Raw genomic sequence first — 17410 nt, forward strand, 5'->3', positions numbered from 1 at the left:
CACCGCGGTCCAAAAGGTCAGTTTTCATTTTTTCGCTGAAACTTTTCGTCACCTCGTTGTGCAACTCGTTGAGGAACCTCTGGTCGAAGTGCGATGGTGGACGGTCATTTTTCGGGTTCTTCGGTACCTTTAGGCAATTGTTATTGTACACGGAAGCATTATGGTCGTACATGATCACTCACTCTCAAATGTTTTCTTCCGTCGTTTGTTATGACCCCTGTTGCTATAGCAAACAAAATCGATTAATGGCAAAAATGGTCATCATGGTAAAAACAAACCACTGTGCGGATTGTAGAACATTAGTACAGTCTTGAGACCAATTTTGTTCCTTGTATATGTAAATGTATTGAGGAGTGAAGAAGCTTTGCTGATGACACGGCCATTCTAGTGAAAGAATGAACTGGGAGGAGAATAAGAATAAACCAGGAAATGTCATAAAAAACATTAAATCCTGGTTTGATCTTGATTTTTAACAATAAATGCAAACAAATCTAATTTTATTTGTTTCTCAGTAACTAAATATAAATCGGCATTTTTAGATAGACTGACTATTCATGTTCAGATAATTTTGTTCAGATTTCCCTGAAGATCCACTAGGTTACTAGGAAAATTTTATTTTATGTTCCTAAATATATTTGAAGTCGGCACTTTAATTGGACTATTTTTTGCATGGGCTCTCAAAGATGATGATCCAAATTTCCCAATTTTTTCGAACCATAGTACAAAAAAATCTATAACTTCTTTAAAAATGATCCAAATTTGCTCAAAGTTCCACTAAATCGTTAAAAGAACCTTATTTTATGTTTCTAAAGATATTTCCAGTTGATGTTCTAATTGAAAATTTTTTTACAGGCTGTCAAAGTACAAAAAAATCCATAACTTCTTTAAAAAAGGTCCTATTTTGCCCAAAGTTCCACTAAATCGTTAGGAAAACTTTATGTTGTATTTTCAAAGTTATTTTAAGTTGATATTTTAATTGGACAATTTTTTACAGACTCTCAAAGGTGAATATAAAAAATTTCCAATTTTTTTGGACGTTCACTACAAAAAAATTTATACCTCTCTTAAAAATGAACTATTTTTACCACAATTTGCCTAAAATTCTACTAAGTTATTAGGGAAATTTCATTTTATGTTATTAAAGATATTTCAAGTTGATGTTCTAATTGGAAATTTTTTTACAGGCTGTCAAAGATTATGGTAAATATTTCCCAATTTTTTGGACCCCCAGTACAAAAAAATCCATAACTTCTTTAAAAATGGTCCAAATTTGCCCAAAGTTCCACTAAATCGTTAAGAAAACTTCATTATATGTTCTTAAGAATAGTTCAGGTAGATATTCTAATTAAAAAATTTCTTACAGGCTGTCAAAAATGATGGTAAAAATTTTCCTAATTTTTTGAGCTCAGTACAAAAAATTTATTATCTTGGAAAAAAACAAACGGTAGCAACACCACTGTGCGGATTGTAGAACATTAGTAAAAAAATATTTATAACCAAGTAACACATCATATTTTATTATCGTTACATATATATTTATTCAACGATTTGGTTTTTAAGTAAATTTTTGGTGAAGGTATATTTATTAAACTTTAGAATATACGTATATCATATACGATTCTGTTTACAAAAGGGAGAAAATTTCGGCATTTAAAAAAATTGACACGGGATTTGCATATCCGGTTTTTAAACTCGATTACTACACCTCAAATATTTGATAAAATTATTCTAAAAAATCAATGTTTTTCGTCCATATTATCCAATATAACGCTGTTTATATATTAAATATTTATATATAAAAATATATCAAATTTAAATAAACACTGTTAATAAATTAAATATTGATTATATATTTTCTGCAAAAACATTGTTTTTCATCAACACAACCCTTGCCCCCCCACCCACCCCAGTAAGAAATTCTTATGAAAAATCACCGTTTTTCGTCCAGAATATCCAATATAATAGCACTGTTTTTGAATTAAATATTTATTAATAATATTTGTATTAATTTATTAATAAATTAATACATATATATACTTATACCAAATTTCAATAAACAAACTGTGTTATTATATTAGATATTAACGATGAAACTGTTTTTCATGTATATTATTTTGGAAAACAATGATTTATGAACACAATTTTCCACTGGTAAGCTGCATAGGGTGGGTGGGGGGATAAGGGTAGAGTTAATGAAAAACGTTTTTTTTTGCAGAAAATATTTGCCTGAAAAAAAATGCTTTTTAAGAAAATTATAGGTGATAAAAAAATCTATAGTTTTGTATCTATACCTTTCTCACATAAGCTTAAGGTTTTCAGAAGTTCTCTATCTAGGTTCAAGAATACAATTTTTAAATTAAAACTATTGATTTATCTTACTAAACTGTAGAATAAACGTATATCATATACATATTTCTATTTACAAATACCAAATTTCAACCCTATCGAACCAATAGCAGAGAAATTACAGTAGTCACGTGACCTGAAATTCAAATGTCAATTATCCGTCAAAATTTATTAATTGTATCCTAAGTCAACCCCAAATATCAAATTTCAAGCAAATCGGACGAATAGCAAAGAAATTATAATAGTCAGGTGACCCAAAGATTCACAATTCTGGAAATTAATTAATTTTATCTTAAAATATGATTTATTGAAAAAATGCCCTTAAACTTTAAAACACCTTGTATACTACTATTACTATAATTATTATTTTTCTTATATATATTATAATAAATTTTGAAACTTGGCAACACTGTCAAAAAAAACTTTAAAAGTATTGATGAAGTTCTGTGAAAACCGCACATTGTTGTCAGTTTTCGTTCTTATAAGCAGTTAAAATGTGTCAGTTTATAAATGGACACCCTGTATTCTAGCCCATATATATTTTTTTCAATATATAATATATACACAATAAAATGTGTACATAACTTTATTGTTTATATCTTTTGACACAAAAACGTCAAGACAGATCTCACGTCAAAATAAAATATGACAGATGACAAGAGGTGAAGTCCAAAGTGTGGAATACAAAGCGATGTTGCCGGTTTAGTTTAATAGCGCTAAAGAAAAATAAAATGCTCTATTAACATTTATTTAAATCAATCTTTAACATTTAGCCTATTGAATAAAATTGCAGCAATTGCTTTTCCTTATAAAATCTAAAGTATTTGCTTGAAAAGCAATGAATAAAACCTGAAGTAATAATTGCTTTTGCCTCCAGCAATTGCTGAAAAGGTCAGGAAATGATTCTAGTCAAATATTAGACGCAATTGTTATCACTAGCTGAAAATGTTAAGGAATTGCTTTTTGTAGTGAGGCAATTGCTTAAAAAATTTTAAGGTAGGTCAACAGCACTTCATTTGTGGCTACAAACCTAAGTTTAGTGTGTCGGTGCAACACCCACTCAAAGACAGAGGTGTTATTGGTCGGTGTCGGTTAACATGGCTGAATATATGACTGTGCGTAAAACTAAAATATATGGTGTACGTAAAAATTGCAAAGACGATTATTTTAGAAAGTTAGATCGATTTGACCGTGAAAATGTTGACTGGTTAGCAAATTACTTCTTAAATAGTACTGGTGAAAGACGAGGTGCTGCATTATCACCTCAAACTAAGATAAAAATATTTCTGAGAGTATTGGCAGATCCAGGCTTTCAAAATTCTGTAGACATTCACTTCGGTAATGAATGCAGTTTTGGAGAAGGCCAATATCTTTATTAAATTTCCTAGAAGTGCTGAAGCTGTTGTGAAAGCCAAACGGTTGTGGTCAGAGAAATACCGTTTTCCCAATGCCATCGGAGTGATAGACTGCACACACACGTAAGGATTCCAAAGTTTCAAGCATTCGATAATGAATATATAAACCGAAAAGGATATCCTAGTATTAACGTGCAGGCGACTTGTAAAGCAAAAGAAATATTCACAAGTGTGGACTGCCAATGGTCAGGCTCTGTGGACGAGCGCAGAATTTTTTAAAATTCTAACATATACAACATCCTTAAGAACAGCGCAGAAGAATGTGTATTATTAGGAGGCGATGGATACTCAATATCGCCTTGGGTTATGACTCCCTGGAGAAATCCGACAACCCAACAGCAGCAAAATTATAATAATGTTTTCTGTCGATAACGTGTAATAACTGAACGATGTTTTGGGCAGTTAAAAGAAAGATTTCCTATATCCTTCAGTACAAAATTAGAAATAAATAAGAATAAACACCATCGATTATAATTGCCTGCGTTGCGCTTCATAATATCGCAAAACATCATCTGCATGATGAAGATTTAATTTTTAATGAAGAAATCAATTATGAAATTGACGCACAAAATAACAATATGCCAACAAATATAGTTCGTCAATTAGGACAGCAAAAAAGAGAATTAATAACATACATATAGGAAAAGCAGCATTTGCTTCAACATTTTATTTATATCAAGATCCAGCATTGCTTTTGCTAAAAAGCAATTGCTACATTTTTATTCATCAGGCCCATTGAATAGGATATTATTTATATTTAAATTATCACAATTAAACTAAATTGTTACATATCACTAAACTTGTAGTAAAATAGCTACAAGTTTACTAAATACCGTGCGCTTAAAATTAATGGGAAATGCGAGGTTCTTTCACAAATTATAGTCCGCAAATAGAAAAAGTGACCATTCGAGGATTTTATTGATTAATATAGAAACAAAAAAAGTTCCAATTCACAACACTTTTTCAGGCAGATTGAAAAAGGTGTTAGATTGGGACTTTGTTTGTCCCCGTATTAAATAAATTACACTCTAATTAAGATTAATGATGTTTATCAACTTGTAATATATTTGAATATCACATAAATATACACGGAAGCAAAACGACAGAACATGTAGTTAAACACAAGAAAAGTCTTAGATGGTGGTTCATATCTGTTGCCAATTGTGCGATTGTGAGAGGTATTTCACAACAGCTTGACAATTAATTGTCTAAAATTATACATAAAGAATGGTATATAAAAGTTTACAAACTAGGCCAATAAGAGTTGTTAAAATAATTTTCAATATACGGGAGTCAAAGTTTGCTCTCATCCAAGCATGTTTATTTAAAAAATATAAAATATTCTCTATAGTTTGACATGAAAACAGTTTAATAGTCATTATCCAGATTCCGACTCGTTTTCCTGAAATTAATTCTATGGACTTTTGTGACAACGTACACAATTTTGGAGGGCCTAAAAAAAAGAAGTTTTCCTCCCTGTATATTGTGGAAATATTTAAGTTTACTAACAATTTGATTTGATTTAATTTTTTTACAAAATTGTAATTTTTTTGCAAGCAGTGTACCTATTATTTCGATATCATCGACATATTATATGGGAAGACCGTAAGATACAATAAGAACATGAACCATCAACCTTCTAAAAAATAAAATTAAAAAAATTTAAAATAATAGAGAAACACTAACATTTACTATGTCCATAAAAGAGTCAATATCAAAAATATCCAACCAACAAAAAAAAATTCCTGATATATTTTTTTTTAATTAAATGTTGGCTTATACACCGCTTAATGAAAAATATTAACAAAAGACTTTGAGGCACAGATGTAAATAGCTCCGCAAATAGCACCGTGCGGAGCTATTTACATCTGTGCTTTGAGGTAGTCGATATCAAAATTTCTGAAATCTACACTGCTTGAAAAAAATTAAATTAAAAAAAAAAAAAATATTTACGAATTTTACTGAAAGTTTTATTTCCATGGAAGAGTGAACCATCGATATTCTAATAAATAGACAAAGTATAAGTTCCTCTGAAAGCTATTATGTATCGCGTTGGAATAGTAATAAAAAAAAGACCATCGACATTTAAAAAAATAGAAAATCAATTTTTTTAAAAAATATTTAAAATTATTTAGTAAAACGACGTTTCAAAAAAAAAAGAGATAACGCGATTTTTCTGTAACCGCAGTGATTGATGGGGATGAATTAAAACAGAAAACAAATCATTTTAAATATACATATATATATTTTAAAATATATAATAATTTCCATTAAAAACTAATGCAGTCTTAAGAATTATACAACACAAAATTAAAACCTAAGTTAGTCACGTCAATAAAATATCTAATAATAATAATAATCACGGTTTTATATTATCCAGTATCCAGTCCATGTAGTGGGCCACCAACGTGTACACTCCGGGATAACCTGGCAAACCGCAAAATCTCGGTCCAAACGACACTATACCCTAGAAAGAAAAAAATAAACAAAGAATTTTACATAGCGTCATAATAATAGTGTTTATCCTAATTTATAGAGCAAATTGCAAATGGCGAAGTTGAAGCTTGTTTTCTATCTTAACATCGTAAAAGAAGAGTGAAAAAAATACATACAAGATTAACTTGATTATAATAAAGAAACGCCTAGTTCTACGCAAGAATGGTATTGCTTTTTACAAGATATTTAAACAGATTTTATAATTAACCTCGGACTGAATATTACAGATGTCATTTTGGAACATTTAAATCAAAATCGTCATTTGAGACAATACCACGTGCTGATGATTGCTCTTAAGTGCAATTATCAGCAGACGGGTCAATGTTACCAGAGATTCATCGGGAGGAACCGATTCGTGCATTTTTTAGTTTGCATGCGGTTGGAGTTTTTTGCGTTTACTAACAAATAAGTCGCACGCGTATTTTGGTATTTCAAGACGTTTGTCTCAATAAACAAAATAACATTTTTGTATAAGTTCAATCAAAATATCCTCATGTTCCTCTGGTACCTAATACAGTTTATTCACTATTCAAATTCAGGGATTTAATTTATTCATAAAAAATGCTTTTATATAGGAGGGTATTAGTATCACAAATTTAGAAGAGAAGGAATGAAATATAAAAATGTTTATAATTTTGTCTCACTTTCAAATATATGTACCTTAAACAGTTTTTAGTAATTAAGATATAAATAATAAATTAGAGACATGTGAGTGACTTCCGTCAAAAAAGGGTAGAAGCAACCCTATAGATCGAAAAAATAAATTATTATCATATATATCATATATAAATTATATATATAAAACATTATATATATATATATATATATATATATATATATATATATATATATATATATATATATATAGGGTGTTCATTTGAAAACTTCCCACCACGGATTTATCGAAAACCACTGTTAAAATTACTTCTAAAATTACTTCACCCTCTGCCCCCCAGGGTCATCCTCTTAAAAATTTTAAATGGCAAGGGGTATCGAGAAATAGCTTGTTTAAAAGGTCTTTCGAAGTCTTTTATTTTGACGGTTTACAGTTTCGTTTAAAAAGAACGAGATTCTGTATTATTATTTTGTATTATAGAGGGTGTTTTTTTTTTCGTTTTATCAATCTCACAACCATACATTCAAAGTAAGACACGTTAACATTACTTTTTTATCTAAACTTTTATTTAATATAACGATGAAGTTAAATTAATAACAATTAATATTATCGATTATTAAAAAAATAATTTTATCATACTTAGAATTTAATTGAACCGATAGCAGTATCTGAAATATTTTCAATTTATTTTCCCATCAAGCCTATCTGGTCCATTTCAACCATTAAACCTATTGTTAGTAAATTCGAGTCCAATGACATTGCAATTGTAAATGTTTAACTCAGAAGATCGAAAATAGATCCGAAAAAAGAGAGAACAGAATTCTTAATATTACTAAGTGTGGAAAAATTAAATAAAATAGAATAACTTTTTTAAAAATAATAGAGAATTACATAAAAACATCAATTAATCAAATGTTCAAACAACCCCCCACTAACAGCTAAACAATATCCTAACCGATCATAAAATTCATTTCTACCGTTACTAAGTTGATACTGGGAAATTTTATTACATTCTAACGAAATAGCGTTTTGTAACTGGTTTAGATTCTCAAATTTTCCACTTTTATAAATGAAACTTTAAATGACCCCACAAAAATAAGTCATTCGGTGAAAGGTGATCAAGTGACCTGGCTGGCAAAAGTATCCGTTACCGTGGACCAATAATATTGCCGTTAAAAGCATTTTCCAAGCACTCTCTAACCATACGGGCATTATGGGCCGGGCAACCATCCATTTGGTACCAGATCATTTGATCTTCCTGAACAACTTCTTCCAAGGCGGGTCCAATTTAATTGAATAATTCAAGATTAGTTTATTAAAATTTTTTTAAACTTTGCACAAGGGTTTGCCAGATTGGTCTCTTCAAAAAGTTATCTTACATTTTTTCTATAAAATGTACAGGGAAGCCAATAATTGACCCCCTTAAAATTTACATGGGTTTTCCTATGTTCCGCTCGGCGACGCACCACCCGGTATATTATAAAATCTGTATTATTGCATGGCTTATAACGATGGCCATTTTCAGTATTTGTTGGACTAGTGTTTATAAATTTATAAATTAATATTTCGATAAAGAATTGCAATTTAATACAGTTTTTCCAAACACCCAACATTTAATAAAGGTTTTCCAAAAAACTATCTTAAATGTTATAATAGTCAATAGTTTGAAAACCGCTGAAGTAAAATCCTTTAAATTAGGTGTAGCCGTAAAGAAAATGAAAAGACCTATCAAACAAGGTATAACTCAACCCACTATTCCATTTAAAATTTTTGAGGTTAGTTCCACCCTGGCTAGGGGATGACAGATGGGGATGGTATTATACTCTGAAAATGTTTCCTCGTAGTAATCTAAATTGACGTGTCCAAGAGTTTTCCTTTTAAAATCTTTAGGAACCCGACATGGCCGCCGTTTCGTTTTCGTTTAGCCACCCTGTATACAGGGTGATTTTTAAGTTGATACTTTTTTTTTAACTGTGTATAGAACTCGGTATAATATACATTTTTTTTCAAATAACTTTTTTCGATACACTCAAAAACAAGGGACATACAGAATAAAAAAAGTGAATATGGGTTTGTTTTTCATCGTCTGTTTTTTTGCTCGAATTTTTGTATTATCGATCACGCATTGTACCGATCAGTTAGTCTTAGACACTTTTGATTTATTGTTGTTAATTTTAAATTTGCAAATCCTAAAAATGGCACATCGTTCATAAGTTTCGAAGTTTCATAAATTTTATTCAACGGGCTAGAGATACTGGCGATTTACGGGAACATCGTGGAGGGCATGCAGGAAGAGGAAGGAGACCTGAAAATGTTCATAGGGAAGAACAAATTTTAAATCTCATCGAAGAAGATCCAACCACAAGTACTCGAGTTGTTGCAGGGCAGGTCGGATTAAGTCAAACAAAAGTATGGACAACATTGCGCGAGAATCAACTTAAACCCTTTCACGTTCAACGTGTCCAAGCGCTACTGTCTGAAGACTTCCCCCGCAGAGTTCAGTTTTGTGAATGGTTCCTACAACAACATGAAAATGATCAACATTTTTCGAACAAAATTTTAGCCATGGACGAGGCAATATTCACCCGAAGCGGAATTAACAATTTTCGAAATACGCATGTTTGGTCTATTGATAATCCCCATGCAATTCGCAGAACCAATTTTTTAACATCGCTTTTCTGCTAATGTGTGGGCAGAAATTGTGAATGGGATACTTGTTGGACCATTTATCTTACCAGATCGTTTGACAGGCGATGTTTATTTGGACTTTTTACAAAATAATCTGCCTGTTCTGTTAGAAGACGTGCAACTGAATATCAGGCAAGCTATGTGGCTCCTGCAGGATGGAGCACCCGCCCATTTTAGACGAGAATTGAGCGGATTTTTGGATATAAGTTAGCCAAATCGGTGGATTGGCCGAAATGGACCAGTTGCATGGCCACCAAGGTCGCCAGACCTAAATCCATGTGACTTTTTTTTGTGGGGGTATATGAAAAGTTTAGTTTTCAAGACGCCTATCGACACACAAGAAGAACTAATAGCACATATTGAGCAGGCTGCGGCAACAGTTAGACAAAAACCGATTTCTCTATTGCGTGCCGTTACGGAACAGTAGTTACGTCGAGCAAATCGTTGTGTTGAAGTTAATGGTGACAACTTTGAACAACTTATTTAAATTAGAGAGGACCGTATTGGACTCATTTTATAACATTTTGGCAATGCATTTTTTTTATTTTTCGGTTTTTTGAATAAAGTTATTTGAAAAAAATGTTTATTTTACCGAGTTCTATACACAGTTAAAAAAAAGTATCAACTTAAAAATCACCCCGTATACAGCTCTCGTCAAAGAGAAATAAAAAAATAAATAAATATTAATTTCTTTTACTGTTAATCACCTTTAAATATGCCTTCTTAAACAGTTCTTAGCAATCAGAATACAAAAAATAAATTATGACATACGCGTGAGCTTCATCAAAGGGACATAAAATAAACCCCAAAGTTCAATTAATTTAAAAAAAATGTGTGTCTCAGTTTTGAACTCGTTACATTTACTTATTTTTTTTTGTTTTAGAACAAGCTGTATAAAATATAAGACAATATTAAACAGTTATGTAAGTAAGTATACAAAAATGAAAATTATAATATAACGAAGTGGTATATTCTAATGAAAATAGAAAAACCAAAGAATTGTATTACAAAAATTGTAATTTACAGCTCAAGTTCTAGTATATGAGTCTATAATATGAGTTTCGAATTTCCATGCCTCTACTATGCCTAGGATCTATGATTCTACAGGCAGTAGACATTTAAAATAAAAAATCTTTAATTTTTCTATCATTTTTTCTTTCCAAAATGAATCATTTATTTTCATTTATATATAAATAGTAAAAGCAATGTGGCATTCTTATTCCATATTTGCAGCAATTCTAGGTCTAAACTGATCCTTTTTTGGCTTCCTACTTTTTCGTTTAGAATAATAACTATTGACTTTCCTTCTTTTCTTTTTCCCATTTTTGAAAAATAAACGTAAAAAACTTAATAGTATAAAGAACAACGTGCAGAAAATTGGAACACCTTTGCAATAAAATACTTCTAAGTGAAATCCCAATCAACATTTCAATTTTACATAATATTGAATTGCTGTTGACCAGTAGCCGATACCGTCGCTTCCACAGTATGCACAGAAACTAGTGATGCGAAGAGTCCGGATGAATCGTCCGTTTAAGCCGAATATCAAATTATTCCGAATCAATCCGGCTATCTAAGTCATCCGGATACACGCCGCACGTTCGACCGACAATGAAATAAAAGCTTGTACGAGGCTCACGAAACGAAGTTCCACGTTCCACCGGCTAAGAGAATCCGAATTAAATCGTCCGGACAAATAACCCGGCAATCGGCAATATCGTCGCGGGGCCTTGTGTAAATATTAGTTTATCTATCCTTATTGTACTCATTTAGAAACATAAGAGACAATACGAGAACGCCCAAACATTTTAAGGGTCGCCTGACCTTCAGAAGTTTTTTTGTAAACAAAGCATTTTTGTATTGATATTTTGCATCGTTTAATTGATTATTTTGATAACACTTGATTTATTACATACATAATTAGCTATTTTAGTTTTAACATCATGTAGAAATCCGTAAAAACGAAATGTCTAATGGGTTGCATAATGCATACCTTATATTCGAAAAACAGCTATAAAAAACGTTTATCGGACGGTCGAGCATCGAGCCCGAAACATGGCATAATTTGCCGAACAGGCGCGACATCGAGCGGATGAATTAATCCGGATGAAAAAACCGAATTTTCAATTCATCCGAATCAATATTGTCCGGATATTGAATTAATCCGGATTTTTACAACACTAACAGAAACAGATCGGGCCGAACAAGCGTCGCGCGTTTTTTGATTTGATACATGCTAGCCCGGGCGTGCGTTGTTGCCATATGATACTAAACTTATTGGCGGTTCAAGAAATTATAAGAAAAATGCCCGAATTTTGTATTTCCATTCTAAAAGGTTTATTATTCATTTTTTTGAAATGGTTTTTTAATATAATGTTTCTAAAGTCGATGTATCTGGAGACATATGGAAAGGTTTTTTTATTTATCTTTTTGGTTTTTAAATAAAAAATCAAAATTTCAGAAATTTAAAAAAGTGGCACCTATCAACTCTTGACAAAAATATGTACATTTCATTAGTGAAAACCGCATTAAAAAATATTGTAAAATAAAAAAAGTTATCCAGGAAACAGAAATTTATGGGTGAATAATCCTCAATCATCAAGCTCACTGCTCATTTGAGACAATACAGCGCCTGAAACGCCTTCAATATCTCAATCTGTCAAATTTTGACACATCGTTAATGAATAATATTATTTTTTTTTCGTGTGGTACCTGTTGAATATAAATGGCGGAAAAGTCGTCGTTGACGTCGGCCCCCATCATAGGCCCCCCACTATCACCCGGACAAGAGTCCTTGTTGTCAGTGGTGGCGCCTGCGCATATTTGCTTATACGTTAACCCGATATTGTGGTTCCTATAGGTGGCGTTACATGTGGCCCTGTCTGCTACCGGCAGCGAAACGAATTGGAGCACGTCACTGGTTCTACCTTAAAAAGAATTTATTTCAAATATATTTTAATATTTAATTAATTAATTGACCTGTAGAAGTGTCTACTACCCCCCAGCCGGCCACCAATACTTTGTTGTAGATTTTGTTGCGTTTTTTGCCCAAGGGGAGGCATATGGGCTGGACGTTTTCTAAAAAAAGAAAGATTAATGTGTACCTAATTTTCTCGGGCCTATTTGATGAGACACATAAAATATTAATTTTCTTGCAATTTTTTTTTTGAGATTAGTGAAAACTATTCTATTTTAAACGGGACACCGAAATTAGATGAACTACTTTGATAAAACCACTCTTGAGCCGAAGACAGTTGAAAATCATGACTTTATTACTTTGACAACGAATAGTGTCCATACTATTTGACATAAAAAAAAACCGGTTTTCACTTTTTCATCTTAACTTTTCAACTTCATTTGATGATGTGTATAAAATTTTGATTTTCTTGACTTGCCAAACTACCTCGGTTAAGCCGAATCCTATTGACCCTCAACAATCCAATATCGTTCGAAAAACTGTCTCCAGTATTAAATTCCGGATGCGGAATCACTTCTTCGATCCTCAAATCTTGTATCGGCGGGTTACACTTCAAAGTGTTATTTTCCGTCACGCAGTCCGTGTCGTTTCTTAAGTCGTATTCACCCACCCGTACCTGTAACCTAAAAAAAAAAACGTTATTTCTCTTAAACTGATTTTGCTAGAATATACGTACAGCTGCGAGTTTTTCAACTGAGTTATACAATGGGCCGCAGTGAGGATGTATCGGTCGTTTATGATGGTGCCACCACAATTAAATCCTAGGCCTCGTCCTAAAAGTGTATGTAAATCAACCCTAAAGACAAATGACATTTATGACATATAAACGTAGGAATCTAAGGGAGAGGGCGACGTCTATGACAAGTGACATATGACAGTTGATTGACCTACTTGTTCTGTATTGTAAGAGGGCCATCCAAGGGAATTCCCTAAGACCAGCGTCTTTCCCATTAACGATCCTGTGCTTATTATCGATCGCTCCGCATTCCTGAAATCCCGGCAAAAGGTCCAAGTTCGGATGGTTGGACACGTCGGGCGGTTCATTTCGATTGATCGTTTGCAGTTGGTTTAGCACGATCGGCCCTTGGGGGCAACAAACCTAAAATATAGCCTGATTTAATCTCGTTTAAGTGTCAAATATAATGGATTTAACTTACTTTGACAGCGCCATCTTGGGAGCCACAGGTGTACGCTTGTATTTGTCTAGATACGGAGGCCGGCACTGGTCTTTTTAAATTTTGCAACAGGGTTTTCATTGGGGCGCAGTCCCGTACCGAGATGCAATTTCCGACTCCGCGGTCCGGAGTTCTACAACCCTCATCTTCGATCACCCATTCTACGAAATTTAGATGGCTATATAATTATATAATATGATTATAGAATAATTATAATAGATGGCGTTTCAAAACAAGTAATCACGTTTGTTGTATCTCTCCTGGAATTTTTCAGTAAATAATGTCACTTTTTAAGTGGGATCTGTATTTATTAAAATATTATTATTATTATTATTATTATTATTATTATTATTATCTTTTGACGTACAAGTGACAGCTATAAAAAATGGCTGAAGGATACAGATGGCGCTTACTGAATGTGTGTGAAGCTAGCGTCCGATCGATATCTTTATTCTCGATTATCTTTTATAGAAAAAAGTTTTATCCAAATCCTTTGTGAATTTTGGGAGATACGGGCATTTATAGATTAAGTAACAGGGAGCGCGGACTATAAATTGACATAATGCTGCGTTCTCGATTTTGGTTGCTGGATATCGATCGGACGCTAGCTTCACACACACACATGCTTACTGAAACTGTCAAATATTTATGCCAAAAAATCGTTTGCTTTTGCTCCATCCAGCTATTTACAGAAACTTAACTGAAAGGAGGAACTTAATAATAATTAACTCGATGTATAATATGTAAGTACATAGGTAGTTTTACCACTGTCACGTCTTTTACAGCGCAAAATACGTATCGCACAAAATTAATCAAATACAAGATTTCGAAGGTTATGGAGGTTTGTGTTTTCTTAATACTTACGTGCCAATACATTATTGCCTAAAAACACATAATATATAACACCACAAACAATCGTTGACCGATACATAGCGGATACCGAGAAGAATAATACCTCGTTAAAAACCGATCGACAGACAATTCAAGAATCAGACAAACACCGACTGACAACAAAATAAAGAAAAGTCCGATGGTGACCTTAACGGATTCTATTTATATACAGGATGTGTCAGTGTAAGAATCCAGTGACTAAGATTCGACATTCGATGTGGTCAGTTTTACGATTATAATAAGGAGCTAATGAAGAAATTATAGGGTAAAATTGGAAAGAAAAAATTACCCAAGTGAATCAGTCGCTTAAGAAGTAGCAGGTGCATTTGAGCAATTAATTGATCTGTGTGTAATAAAATTGTTTTAAAAGACATTTTATCTTTGGCGCAAGTATTTTGAAAACTTCAAGACTTCAGTATGGGAGCCTAGTTTACATGCAACATATGCCCGTCCTTGTTTCACTCACTATGGACGCTTAAAATTAAGTAACCTCTTAAAAGTGACGTCTCGTATAATCCAGGGAATGCATTTTCATTGAAAACGTACTGAATTTTCCTGCAAAGGGTGTTTAATCATGACACTTTGTATCGTTATCGTTCACACCGTTAAAATCGCTATAAAAATGATCAAATTAAGTGAGGTTATCGTCTATCTCACTTCCATTCATACACATACTGTCAAATGTGTTTGACGTGGTTATAATCACATAAGGCATACCCTGGCTTTCGGATGTTAAAGCGGAAAATTTGAATGTTAATTTTTAAATTTCGAGATCAATAAATTAACGGAATATTAATAGGGATATACATGGGGAGGGCCTTTGTTTCATTCATTAGTCATATAGTAAAAAGTCATTGCTGGAACTGTGACCTGTCAAACTGACATTTAATTAGTACTGGGATTTAATACAATTTAATTTTATGAAAAAATATATTTAAATTTCCATGGAGTTGGCCTTTACTGATAAAAGGTACTTTGAAATTTCCACATATGCCAGTACGAAATGGTAACAAGTCTTTTTTGTCCCATTAAACTGGCTCTAATGCCTAAATTAAGTGGGGTTATCGTCTATTTCACTCTCACTTATACACTCAATGTCAGATATATTTGACAGATAAATAACAGCAAATAAGGCTTTCGTATGAAAAAGCGGGAAAATTTAATGCGCCATAGTCGAGACTGATACGATTGAGCGGGATATTTGAATTATTGTCAGGATTAAGTTGGTTTTTTTACATTTTTGGGTTTTTGTAATAAAAAGACATCTGTTTGGGAATTTTTAGTTAAACGACGAGTCTAGATATGGTACCGACCGAAAAGCCCCGGACAGCTTATTGGGAAAAACCCCGTGGGGCAAAAACAATATCTCGTATCAATAAATCCATTATTACCCCACATAGAGCATAAATAAATAGTAATTATGAGTTTGTTTAGGTAAAAGGGCACGTTTAAGGGTGTGTTTTCCCGTAGTGGGAAATTTTTGTTTTAAACGTGTAAAGGTGTAAATTACGTGAAGGGGCGCCCATTACATAAACCGGGATATTGGTCGATTTCAAGTTAGTTATCAGTAAACGCTCCAACGACGCGATACGTTTCAGTTTATCAGAGTCAAATACCGAAGAGTTTTGTGACCAGTTTGTTTATTTATAAATAAATTATTAAAAATGTGTGCTACGACGAACGTTGCTTGTTTAGCCATAAGTGTTCTTTGGGTTTCGTCTTTTGGTTTCGGTAAGTTTAAATTTCCTATTATTATCAAAATTTCACTGATTTTTAACCACTTTTTAACCGATTGTATGGTTGCCAAATTTTCTGGTTAAAATTAAATATTTTTCTATTTTGTCTGATTAAATTGCAACAAATGATTTTATTTCTTATTTAATTAGTCTGGAAACGATGCATTTGCATGGCAGGGGGTTCAATTTAAAGTTCAATAAAAACAAAAACAGTCTAATTATTGTCCCAGTATAAGAAAAATCTCTTGAATGAAACACGATAGATCAATTGCCTAGAAATGTACAGGCTTTAGCAGACTCATTTTTTAATATAGATCGAAATTATCAGACCTATCCTTAATTATGTTTTGGATGAAAATTCTCCAATGCATGGGTACTACCAGCCTAGATTTTGTAGAAAATCCTTCTTTGATTCTTCCAGGCACTTGAAATAAGTACTAGAGATGCATAGTTGAGTTCTCTTCCAAGTCAGGAAATTGTAATTCCCTAAAAAGGCTGCTTCAAAGGACTAAAAAATTACTTTTTTCCAAATTGGGATACAACTAAGCCTTATCCCAAAATCACAATAAACCAGTCGACATGGTACTCATTTCCAGTTAATTTTGTCCAATAAATTGAATGGGTTAACTGAAAATTGGGATCTAACTTAACCCTTGTTCCAAAATTATCATTTTAACAAAAAATACCCTTGTACTCCATAAGGGAACATCTCTCTTAATTTTAAACCAATTTCCCAAAAAAAAAACTAATTTATGTAATTTTCTAATTGGAAATATCTGATAAAACCTGCCAACGTGGCATTTACATGACAGGGGCGTGGGCAAAAAAACCACCTAATGAAACATGAAAATTAATAATAATAATAAATAAACACACGTTTATTATGCAAGAACAAAGTCTTAGTAAAAGCCTAAAGTAACATTCACATAATGTGTTCTTTCATGTTACCTGAAAAATACAGTATTAGTGGGTATCTCCTTAATGCTAAATCTAAATCATACAGGTATAATTTGAATCCGATAGAAAAGCCTTGTATTTCTTGAAAGTGAAAAGCGATCATGACCTTATTA

At 32.4% G+C, this 17410-nt stretch overlaps 2 protein-coding genes across 2 annotated transcripts in view; one reads left to right on the top strand and one right to left on the bottom strand.

The window, feature by feature from the left end:
• Positions 1 to 5983: 5983 nt before the first annotated feature.
• On the bottom strand, positions 5984 to 14742 carry LOC126734176 (melanization protease 1-like). Its single transcript, XM_050437717.1, has 8 exons — positions 14578 to 14742; positions 13696 to 13874; positions 13430 to 13637; positions 13215 to 13311; positions 12965 to 13161; positions 12541 to 12639; positions 12274 to 12488; positions 5984 to 6228 (listed from the first exon to the last, which is right to left on the bottom strand). The coding sequence occupies exons 1-8, from the start codon at positions 14642 to 14644 to the stop codon at positions 6121 to 6123; spliced, it is 1170 nt and encodes a 389-aa protein (XP_050293674.1). The 5' UTR covers positions 14645 to 14742; the 3' UTR covers positions 5984 to 6120.
• A 1427-nt stretch (positions 14743 to 16169) lies between these two features.
• The window catches only part of LOC126734203 (CLIP domain-containing serine protease HP8-like), a 38457-nt gene continuing 37216 nt past the window's right edge, over positions 16170 to 17410 (top strand). The window contains exon 1 of the mRNA XM_050437740.1: positions 16170 to 16335. Coding sequence (XP_050293697.1) covers positions 16269 to 16335 — 67 coding nt within the window. The 5' untranslated portion in view covers positions 16170 to 16268. The remainder of the gene's footprint in view (positions 16336 to 17410) is intronic.

Source organism: Anthonomus grandis, chromosome 3 (genome assembly GCF_022605725.1).
Source record: "Anthonomus grandis grandis chromosome 3, icAntGran1.3, whole genome shotgun sequence".
Taxonomy (NCBI): domain Eukaryota; kingdom Metazoa; phylum Arthropoda; class Insecta; order Coleoptera; family Curculionidae; genus Anthonomus; species Anthonomus grandis.

Excerpts from the sequence above, each read along its gene's own strand:
- LOC126734176 (XM_050437717.1), bottom strand. The coding sequence starts at position 14,644 with ATGTATCGGTCAACGATTGTTTGTGGTGTTATATATTATGTGTTTTTA. Across the intron at positions 13,638-13,695 it reads CCCAAGATGGCGCTGTCAAA|GTTTGTTGCCCCCAAGGGCC; the intron begins GTAAGTTAAATC and ends GCTATATTTTAG. Across the intron at positions 6,229-12,273 it reads CCGCCATTTATATTCAACAG|GGTATAGTGTCGTTTGGACC; the intron begins GTACCACACGAA and ends TTTTCTTTCTAG.